The 11,348-nt window shown below is 37.4% G+C and overlaps 1 protein-coding gene across 2 annotated transcripts; it reads left to right on the top strand.

Moving 5' to 3' along the window:
• The first annotated feature begins 2,587 nt into the window (after positions 1-2,587).
• LOC129903124 (uncharacterized) lies at positions 2,588-11,110 on the top strand. Of its 2 annotated transcripts, XM_055978621.1 has the most exons (3): positions 2,588-2,765; positions 9,244-9,277; positions 10,510-11,110. In XM_055978621.1, exon 3 carries the CDS (start codon positions 10,520-10,522, stop codon positions 10,724-10,726), a length of 207 nt encoding a protein of 68 aa, XP_055834596.1. In that variant the 5' UTR covers positions 2,588-2,765; positions 9,244-9,277; positions 10,510-10,519; the 3' UTR covers positions 10,727-11,110. The 2 variants fall into 2 exon arrangements, with proteins under 2 accessions (XP_055834596.1, XP_055834595.1); XM_055978620.1 differs by lacking the exon at positions 9,244-9,277 and having other exon boundaries at positions 2,589-2,765.
• Positions 11,111-11,348: the final 238 nt, after the last annotated feature.

The raw sequence follows: 11,348 nt of genomic DNA, 5'->3' as shown, positions 1-11,348 counted from the left end.
GGGGAAAAAATCTACCCTATCTAATGCCCCACAACTACCTCAAACCCTTCATTCTCAAACTTAATCTTAAATTCTCAAACCTTTCCTACCCAAAGTCTCCCCCTAGGTCTTTCTCATCTCAAACAAAGTCTAGGATTCTTTAAGAACAAGTCTCCATTTTTTCAAGCTTTCATTAGGGCTTCATTTCCCAAGGTATGTAGGTCTTTATTCATGGGTTCTTCCACCCATGGAGCCCAAGTATTTTCCAACTTACTAGTTCAATATCAAATGACAATTTTTATAGGTTTTCATATTATGTTACCAAATGTATAGATTATTGAATATTGAAGTTTATTTACCTATCTTAACTTATATTGGCTCTTAATTTCATGAAATGGTTGATTTATCAAGTGTCCTTATATGAAAGTATGAAAGGGTTTTAAAGTAAATTGCTCGGTTGTTTCAAGTATGTTTTAATTAATGCATTCCATTACTCTCATGCATGCTAGTATTGATTTTGATGATTTGAAAGTTGAGTTGAATAGAACCCACCTAGTTTTACTATGTTTTCACTGAAGTTTGACCTGAAAGCTTTTGGCTCCAATTGATTGTTTATGAAACTAATGTCTATGATCACAAGGGAGTCTTACGAAATGAAAGAACGATGAAATGATGTGAATGATGGATTCTTATGCAATAAGGACAATTCTTGCATACTTGAATCACTAAAGGTTTTAAGGAGCTATTCTACCGAATGAGGATTTGATATCTCAAAATATATGTATGATTTATATGTTACTATGATGCACTATTCCGTGGAATTTGACTTAACACCGAATGGGGCATTGAGGTAGAATTTGGTAAGGGAATCCTAGCAGCAACCCCTTGTCCCATTAACTATGTGCCAACATAGGAGCCTTGTAGGCTTAGGCTAGTGGATTCATAAAAGCCCTTAAAGTTAAAATTAAAGAATGAATGTAAAATTTGACGGAGTTCTACCTTGGCAAGTAGTCTCCCCCCTTCCAATGTGGGGGTTACATTGGATTTCATGTTATAGCTCACGTGGGCTTAATGTCGGTTATAGTCATCTTCCCACATATGTATGATTTAACTGCTATCTACTTGAATTCTCATGCATGCACTTATTTACGTACTTACCTTATAAATGTCTTAATGTTTACATTGTATTGCATGCCTACATACTCAGTATATTCAAAGTACTAATGCATACTCTTTTGCCTACATGATATCACCATGTAGGGATCGACTTTGCTCCATATTCACCTCCTCGTGGCTAGTTGAGTTGGTTGAGGGCTACTATTTTGGTGAGTTCCCACGTTTCGGGAATGATATTCCTGTCCTCTTCTAGCTTATGTTATGTAAAGACTTTTGGATATATTTTTAGTACTTATTTTCATTTTTATTGAGGGTGAGCTAGGGACGTGTCTTAGCCCCCCGTCAATTCTTTTTGTAGAGGTATGTTTGGACATAAATGCTTGACGTTCTAAGTTGAACATTGACTCTTATTCTATGATGTTTCCCTTATTCCCTTTTTTCCCTCCTTACTTCCATTTGTTATTAATGTCATTACCCATGAGAAGCTAGATGAATGCTAATAGGCTTGGGTGAGGTACTTCTGAGTGTCTCATTCGCCGTGTCGCATCTAGGCCCTAGGCTTGGATCGTGACAAGAATACTCTCCCTTTTCAACCCCTCTTACTTCCTCTCGTGATTCACGATCTGATGGCTCTCACCCCTCTCCTGCATCTCCTGCTACCTTAGATTCATTTTCTCCTTCCCCTAAGCCTCATCAAGAGATAACACTCTCATCCTCCTATTTGAAGAATCACATACTCATCTTAGGGAGTTATGCTTTTATATTTCATTATATATGTCATATTAGTTATATGATTTTTACACAAGAGATTAGTAAGTTCTGTTTTGTTCAGATTATAAATAGACATAGAAAATTATTTTTTCGTATCGATCGTTCGGGACAAAATTATAAAAAATCGTTACTACGAGCAATGTATTAATTTTAAAAAGTGACCCCGAATAACGATTTTAAAGTCAGGATATCAAGTATTTCAAGCTGACAGAGTTCGTAAATGCTGTATAAAACATTATTCGTGATAACAAATTACTTATAAAACGTTACTGATAATAATATTTTATGGTCCGTTAAATCTGTCCGTTGTCAATTTACCTTTTGACTTTGATAAAATATGTTTATTTTAGTTTTGAATTTTTTTTTAAAATATATTGTTTTGATGAATGACTTACTTTTGTTTTAAAAAACAACTTATAGCATGTTTGGATTGACTTATTTTTAAACAGTTTATAAGTTGAAAACTGCTTAGAAGTTTTAAAAAAAAAGTAGGTGCAGACTAACTTTTTTGCATCTACTTTTTTTTTGACTTATAAGCTGTTTTTAACTTATAAACTGCTTAAAATAAGTTCATTCAAATAAATCCAACTATTTATTGAGGCTTATTTTAAACATAAAATAACTTTAAGTTGACTAGCCAAATACTCAAAAAAAAAAAAAGAAGCTAAAAATAGCTTATAACCCAATCCATGATTTTTAAGGAATTTAACTCAATTTTTTCATTTGGACTTTTGCAACACCTTCTGACCTCATTTCCCCAAATTTTGTCCCTTCCAACATCCAACAAAGAGAAACCCCGCATTTTCAAATTAAGCTGTCTTCTGTGCTTCAGTCCATTCTCCTGGTATCTTTCTCCGGCGTATCTCCGAGCAATCAGTTCCTCAGACGGAAATCTAGCTGTATGTAATCCTCTCTCGGTTTCTGCTTTTAGATTTTCCTAACTATATTTATTTTCACCTGTTGCAAATCGTTAATCTCTTTCTTCAATATGAATTTTATTGGTAATATGAGAATCCCCAATATGGGTTTGATAGCATTGACGTTTTCTGGTCTCCCACTGCCCATAGGAAAGCCCCAAATCTTTTTGCAAGCTAATTTGCAGTCTTCTGCTTACACGAAAATGTTCTGTTTTGGTTACTTATTTGTCTTGCAACCCATGATAGTTTTAACAAGTATCGTAAGCAGATCAATGTATATGAAAGTTAGGAGATTCAAGCTGTGGAGGGAAGTATCTGTTTTTTTTGTTCGTTTGTTGGATTACTAGATGTTGATTTCAATATCATGGGGCAAGACAAGTTTTCTTTAGATTAGCTCTTATGTATATGCAATTAGAGCCTAGAGAACTTCGATGTGGTGCTCATAATGAGTCAGCAACATGCTATGTGATCAAGAAGTTTGCTACGTTGATGTAGAGTTGCAAAGGGTTGGTTCACTATACAATCTGGAATTGAAAGCTAACTTAGCTTCATACAATTACAGCAAAAAAAAAGAAAAAGAAATAGAAAGGGTCTAAGAACTAAGCTAAAAACTAGGGCTAATTCATTTCTCAAAATATAAGTAAGTTCTTCCAAGGGAAGTTATTTATAGGCTTAATACGTTGGGAAGTAGGATGGTAATGAGCTAACATGCTTCTCTAAATAAACCATACGTGACAATGCTGACTTGAGCCTCCTTAATTCCTTCCTAGTTGCTTTTAGAGGCTTAAGAAATTCATATCTTATCAAATCTCCCTCCTTCAACTCACCCTTGTCCTCAAAAGTGTGTATTGTAAAAATCAAGGAATTCAATCCTTTTGGGATCAAATAGATATTGTGTAGATTCACCGTATGTAAGCATTCTTCAGTGTTATTTAAAGAGAGAAGCCCCCAAAAGCTCTAATGTACTTTGTGTCTTTAAGCCCCCAAGTGCAAATGGAGAAAAAATATACATATATGTATGTGTAGTCCAAGATTAATAATCGTAAGAATGGATAACAAATATATAGATAAGAAATTGGAAAAAAATTACGATAAAATGAAATGTCAATTGTTTAGCGCCGCATCTTCAGTATAACCAAGGAAAAGTATGCTTTAGAGCCTTGATGACGACAATGAAGCATCCATAAAGCGAGGCGAAGCGTTCAACATATTTTGTGAGCGCGCCTTTGACAACATTGGCATTCTTATGCCATCTTGCATCCATATCAATATCTCCATATCTACAAGCATAATTACTTAATGCTTCTGAGATGTCTGATCTTGGTTTGAATGAAGATTTTTTTATGTAGCCTTCCATCATAACAGATGCACACTTTTTTCTAGAACTCCTATAGGTCCCAAGTAGTGCTCCACCTGTATTAATTCCATAGAACACTCACTTGTCTTTCCATTTGAAGCTGTGAAAATACCTCCCAGGTTAATGCCTGTATCATTGATCATATTCTCACTAGAGGCAACAATAAAATGCAACTCTAGTTCTGCCTGATTTTATTTTCCTAGAGCGTTTGCAGCACCTGAAACAGCTGCAACTCCTCTCATGTGAAACTTCATTAGCTCAATCAAGCAATCAGGTTCAGTGTTGATGTTGTAACCACCATTGTCAAAAGCCAGTTTCATCCCAACCAAGGATAACAACTTCTTTGTGACTTCTCCACTATTAGGCTTATAAGATTCAAACACCAACATACCCAATAAAATCCCACAAGTCCCACAAGTGGATTCTGGGAAGCGTGGTGTGTACCCAGCGTTACTCCTACTTATGAGGGTAAAGAGGTTGTTTTCGATAGACCCTTGACTTAAGTAAAGCATAACAAAACAAGAAGGAAAAGAGAATACCAGTAGCTCCAATAAACAATACAATAACCGAAGCAAAGGAAACAACAAGTAATGATAACAATCGAAATATAAGAAAGTAGGAAAAAGAACTACTAATACCACTGATAAAGGAAACTAGATGTCACTACCTACTAACCTTCTACCCTAATCTTTGACCTCCGTATCCTTCTATTTAGGGTCATATCCTTGGTAAGCTGCAAGTGTTTCAAATCCTGTCTAATCACCTCTTCGGAATACTTCTTCGGCTTACTTTTACCTCTTTTTAGAATTACCATAGTCAACCTCTCACATCTCCTCACTGCGGCATCTCGTCTTCACATGCTCGAACCATCTCCGTCTTGCATCCCTCATTTTGTCCACCATGGAGACCACTCCCACCTTGTCCCGAATATCTACGTTCCTAATCCTATCTCGTCTAGTATGCCAACACATCCTTCTCAATATCCTTGTTTCTGCTACTTTCGTCTTCTAGACGTGCAAATTATTAACCGGCCAACACTTAATTACCCATACAAAGTAGCTGGTCTAAAAACCGCTTTATAAAATTTATCTTTAAGATTTGGTGGCACTTTTTTATCACACAAGATACTGGATGCGAGCTTCTATTTCATCCACCCCGCTCCAATATGATGTGTGACATCCTTGTCAATCTCACCATTTTCTTGGACTATAGACCCAAGATACGTGAAACTTTCTCTCCTGATGATGACTCGAGTATCAATCTTCACTTCCACATCCGCCTCGTAGGTAATGTTAATGAACTTGTGCTCTATGTACTTAGTCTTAGTCCTACTCAACTTAAATCCTTTAGACTCTCGGGTCTGTCTCTAAACCTCCAATTTATCATCAATTAATACTATGCCATCTACAAATAACATTTATCTGGCACCTTCCCTTAGGTATGTTGCGTCAGTACATTTATCACCAAGGCAAATAAAAACACATTAAGCGCTATCTCTGTGCAACCCCATCACGATTGAAAAGTACTTTTTGAGTTTCCTCCCATTATCCTTACCCATGTCGTGGCTCTATCATACATGTACTTAATCGCCCTAATGTAAGCTTCAGGTACTCCTTTACCCTCCAAACATCTCAATAAAACCCCTTTTATGGACTTCGTCGTATGTATTTTCTAGGTCAATGAACACTATCTGTAAGTCCTTCCTCCTCTCCCTATACTGCTCCACCAATCTCCTCATGAGATGATTGGCTTTTGTAGTTGAACTCCTTGGCATGAATTCAAATTGGTTCTCGATAATAGACACACCTTTCCTCACCCTCATCTCCACCATCGTCTCCCAAACTTTCATAGTGTTGCTTAATAGCTTGTTACCTTTGTAGTTGTTGCAATTCTAATTATCACCCTTGTTCTTGAACAATGAGATCATTGTACTTCACCTCCATTCTTTTGACATTTTGATGTCTTTAGAATAAAGTTGAACAACCCAATCAACCACTCCATACCTACATCACCAATGGTTTTCCAAATTCCGCTAGGACCTTGTCAAGCCCTATCGCTCTCTCCTTCATCATCTTACGAATAACCTCCTTAACCTCCTCAAACCTATTACCCCCACAACACTCAAAATCACGACGACTGTCAAGGTACTCTAAATCACTCAAACACAATTTTCATGTCCCCATCTTCATTTAAGAGTTTATGGAAGTATGAATGCATATTTGTCTTATGTGTGCCTCTTCCACCAATACTTTGTCTTTCTCGTCCTTAATGCACTTAACTTGATCTAGGTCTCGATCCCCACTCTCGCCTTGGCAAGCCAGCCAAGCCTATACAACTTCGTACCTTTGTCCTGTACTTCTTCGTACAAGCATTCAAACGCTGCTGTAACTGCCTATTTTGCTTCCTTTTTTGTCTTATACCTCTCCCTTTTTTGCCCTCTTTTCCTCCTCGTCTCTGCTCTCCACCCTCTCCATATAACCAACCTTCTTGGCTTTCACTTGCCCTTGGACTGCTCTATTCCACCACCAATCCCTTTGATGTCTACCAGTGGTGCCCCTCGAAACCCCCAACATCTCTCTACCTACTTCTCTAATGCAATTAGTTGTCCTTTCCCACATACTGTTAGCATCCCCACTCCTCCCCAAGCCTCCATCCCCACCAAATTCTCCTTCATCCCTTGCGCTCCGACAATAGTCAAGCCACCCCATTTGTTCCTCAGAAGGTCATACATAACCCTCTTCTTCCTCTTTCTCTTAATCTCTAAATCTATTGCCAAGAGCTTATGTTGAGTTGTAAGGTACTCACACGGTATAATCTTGCAGTCCTTACAAAGACTTCTATCACATTTTCTAAGGAGTAAGTAGTCTATCTGAGTCTTAGCCACCGTACTACGGAAAGTCACCAAGTGATCCTCCTTCAGGAAACTCGATCAGCTATCATCACATCAAAAGTTTTAGCGAAATATTTTTAGCAGTTGCAGCAAACGCTAAATAGAATTCCATTTTCATTTCTTTGAACTGCTCAACGGCCAAGAAGTTTTTTGAATAAAGCTTTGATTCTGTTGGCAGCTCATCAATGAAGCAAGTGCAACAACAACAACACTTATACTATATTTTCCATAGGAATAATACCTTCATTCATCACCACCATGTATTTCGGGTTGGTACTGATGTCACCAAGGAGTTGCGTTGCAAAAGTTCTCGTCATACTCTTCAATCCAGTCGCATTAAGACAAGCTGCAGTGCTGCACCAGAACCATTAGGTACACATGTAAGAGCCCTTGGAAAAGGTAATATCGAAGACACCAATATCATTGGATCAATTAGTCCAAGTTGGAACTGCTCATGCTCAAATTCAAGTGACCAGCAGTTAACCCACATTGTTGTTCAAATTGTTGAACCCAAGCATTGGGGTTTGCATGTTCCATTTGGTTCTGTGCAAACTTAGTACTCAATCCCTGTCCACTCTTCTAAAGAAATAAAATTGCTAGAGGTCATACAATTTCATCATTCAGGGAACAGTCTTCACACCTACAAGAAAATGAACCATTGCAATCTCAATGCTAAAATTGTTCTGCCCCTTCTTTTGATGGTGTTTCAATTGTTGGGGTCATAGCAAAACTCTCTATAACTTGACAGTATCTCGGATGATACACACCAAATGATAGTAATTCCTGTGGCAACATAGGACCAAGCAACATCTTGTCCCTTAAATTCCCTTTACTGGTGCACAATATAGTACCCAGGAAACCAATTCATCCATAAAACATTATTTCTAATCTCACATTGCCATAAGCAGCATGAGAGCTAAATAATATCCACTAAACAGAGGTATCTATGTAAACATGCTTATACTTTACCAGTTCTTCTTTGACTTCAAGATAGACAACTCGATCAATTACAACATAATTGTGCCAGCTAACAAAACTACACCGAAAATTGCCTTATCTGGTATGAACCCGCAGGAATCTTGCATTATCTCAAAGCAATGTACATCTTCCTTGTTAGTTCCTTGCCATGCATCACCAGATATCATTGAATACCAAGACTGCTAGTTTTGTATTAGCAGTCTCTTCCTCAACATTCGTTGCTTCGTCTTCCTCATCTATAGAGGTACCCTGTGACCATCTAACGATGAAGCAGGTTCCACTTCTTCATGCTTTATTGCATCCATTTGCATGGTTGTAGCTTCAACAGTTGAAAGATCAAAGATCTGCCTCTACCACCATTTGCGTGTTGTAGCTTTATCTTCCATGTGCTACTTATACCTTCTATGAGATGTGATCATTTCTGGTCTTGGTTAAACTCATATCACCATACATCAATCTGATCATTCGTATTTTATGACACTCATTTTATGGAAATTGCTGGGCTACTTGGAGCCCAACACTTGCTCATGTAACTTTGCTAGTCTTACAACTGTTTTATAGAACTTGTTTTGCTTATGGTGTAGGATGGAACACATAACTGAGTCTGCAACAGTTCTGTCCCATTTGGGCCTTTAGTTCCAATACGCAATAATTGTCTTTTTGGAAAAATTGAGGGCATCATAATGAGGGTTGAGGGCACATGAGGCTGACCCACCTAAGAGGCATGGCCAGGTCCAAGACGAGCACAGCAGTCATGGTCATGCCATACAAATGGTTATAGAAAATCATCATCAAATTTGAATTGATGAATATGAACGGAGAGACTTAATGGACTAATGGTGTGGATACAGTGAAAGACTGTAAAAGTTCATGAATCTTGGAAGGCTATTATTTCAGGTTTTGTGCAGAATTTTGACTGCAATTCTTCTTACAGTATGTTTTAGCAGATGGTATGTGAGACGTAATGACCAAATAGCATCATGTGATGTCTTTGATGATTAGATAGGTACTTGAAAACTGAATTTTCTGATGAGAAAAAGACAAGTTGAAGCCAAAACTGCAGTAGTTGCTTGTAATATCAGCTTGTGCTGTAGACATTGCGAATTGTTAAGCATGAAAGAGTATATGAATTTGTTACTGGAGGAGGTTCTGAAACCTCATCATGCCTGATAACTTTACTAATTATGATTAAAATAGTTTTTTTAAAAAGCTGAGTGCCTTTTTCTGGATTGCAGTTAAAGGAGACTGGTGTGGATTCCATAATATCGGGTAAAGAAAAAAATCTAGTTTATTTAATGATGCTTTTTCAATATATTGGTAGTTTTAAAAGTCCAATGATCTGTGAGACCTACTGTATAATATATAGGTGGTGTTATAGGTTCATATGTTATGTCAAGAAGGACAATTAGGATTTCTTTGAAGTACATGCCGGTTGCTGGAATGAAGGCTAATTATATTTCAAGTGTGCCGAGTTTTTTCCTTTAATCTTGATATGGAAACAGGTGGTTCTGTATGAGGGTTCTAATGAATGAACAATGTGTAACGGTATAATTTCTGGCCATGGAATGCATGAATTGGGTGGAAGATCAGAGGAACTTAGGCCTTTTAGCCTGCAGTCAGTGCAGGGTTGTTGGTGAGAGTTGAAAGCATTTTGATTGGATGAACGAAATATTTTAAACTATGGATGGAGCATTCTGCTGGTATATCTTCATATTTGTGCCCTGTTCTTGCAGCATGCTAGTGACATGGTGCAAGACACTGTTCTTGCAGCATGCTAGTGACATGGTTCAAGACACGTGTCAACAAGAACCAACACTGATTTATTTTGGGTAGTACCTAACACCTGGAGAATCACGAGAATAGAGTAGTTGCAGTAGAGGCGCTGCTCAAAATCTCATGGTTGACTCTAAGTTTGCGGGGAGCTCTATTTTGCTTTTTCATTTTTATGTATGTGATGATTCTGTAAATGTGATGCTTTCAGCACTGATACGATATATTTGGAAAAAAAATTCCATCCCATAGTTTGATTTAGGTGAGTGCCATTAATAATTTTCCCATCTATAGTGGTTATCATGAATATCTTTGCCTTTGGTTCTAGTGCTTGGTCATTGGGAATTCTCTCCGAATTTCCTGTAATTTGGAATTCATTTGTAGGACTTACTTGAAACTGCTAAACTCCATTCCAGCCTTTCTGTGAACTTAGCCATTTAGGAGGTTGTTGCAGCAATTACTGCATTTTTTATCTGTTATAGAAATAAAGGAACTGGTCTTTATGGTGGGTAGTTTTGGAAAATAGTAGCATAGAGATTTTATCTAGTTCCTTATCTATTATATTCTATTTTTAATTTAGGAATTTGTAACTTGAGAGCTCTTTATCGTCTTACGCAAGCTTCTGCATCTCAGAGAAAATTGTGTTAATATCTTTCTTTGATATGCTAATGTAATGATATTTGTTGTTTTGGGTAATCTGGGGCTTTTCAACTCTGATATTTTTTTCTCAGGTAGATAAATATGAGTATAAAACCAACAGTTGCATTGAGAGCCATTCTTGTCGGAGGAATAGCTGCCTTTGCAAAAATTGGTGGTGCTGTTAAAGCTGCAGGAGGTGTAAAATTAGGTGCAGCTGCTGCTGCCATGACTGCTGCAGCAACAGCAGCCGTATCAGGATCCAAAAAGGAAGAAAAGAAGGATGGTTCTCAGCAGTTGTCGTCCAAGTGATGCACACAGCTCATGTATTATTTTTTCCCCCCTTAATGTAACGTATAAACTGTCAAAATAAAAGTTGTAGGATGGTGGACTATGCCAGTCAAACGGTTTCCCAAGATGATCTTTAATAGCTGAGATATATAGGTCCTTACAACTGCGGAACTCGTTAGTTCTGTACTAATGGAAGTAGGAATTTGTTGAAGTGAAAAGGCATCACTCAGAGCCTGTGCTAGATGCAGTTTGTCTGCCCTCTGGTATCCGAGGTATGTAATTGTTTTTGTACCAGTAAAGGATGTCCTGCTGCTTCTGTGCTACTTTAAAAGCAAAATATATGTTTTTGTAAGGTTTTAATTTAAAACATGGGATTTTTCAATAAACCCAGTTTGAATTTCTTGATCTGGGTGCGGAGAATGGATCAACTCCTCTTCCAATAACTAACAATATTTGGGTATATTTAGTTCTTTAAATATTTCTCCATGTCACCTTTCATCTCTTTGTTTTGTAATATCATTGCCCTTGTGCCTATTTGATGACAAATTAACTGTAAGATATGTGAAGGTTTTATCCCTTAAATGTCCCCCTTGAGTGTTTGCACACATCCTTTTAAAGACATAATTCCAGTTTAATTTTACTC

The sequence above is a fragment of the Solanum dulcamara genome, chromosome 9 (genome assembly GCF_947179165.1).
Source record: "Solanum dulcamara chromosome 9, daSolDulc1.2, whole genome shotgun sequence".
In the NCBI taxonomy this organism is placed as follows: domain Eukaryota; kingdom Viridiplantae; phylum Streptophyta; class Magnoliopsida; order Solanales; family Solanaceae; genus Solanum; species Solanum dulcamara.
Note: the sequence above shows the minus strand (reverse complement) of the source record. Positions and strands in the feature narration are given on the sequence as shown.

Bases quoted from the DNA above. Each gene is read 5' to 3' on its own strand.
- LOC129903124 (XM_055978621.1), top strand. From the start codon at position 10,520: ATGAGTATAAAACCAACAGTTGCATTGAGAGCCATTCTTGTCGGAGGA.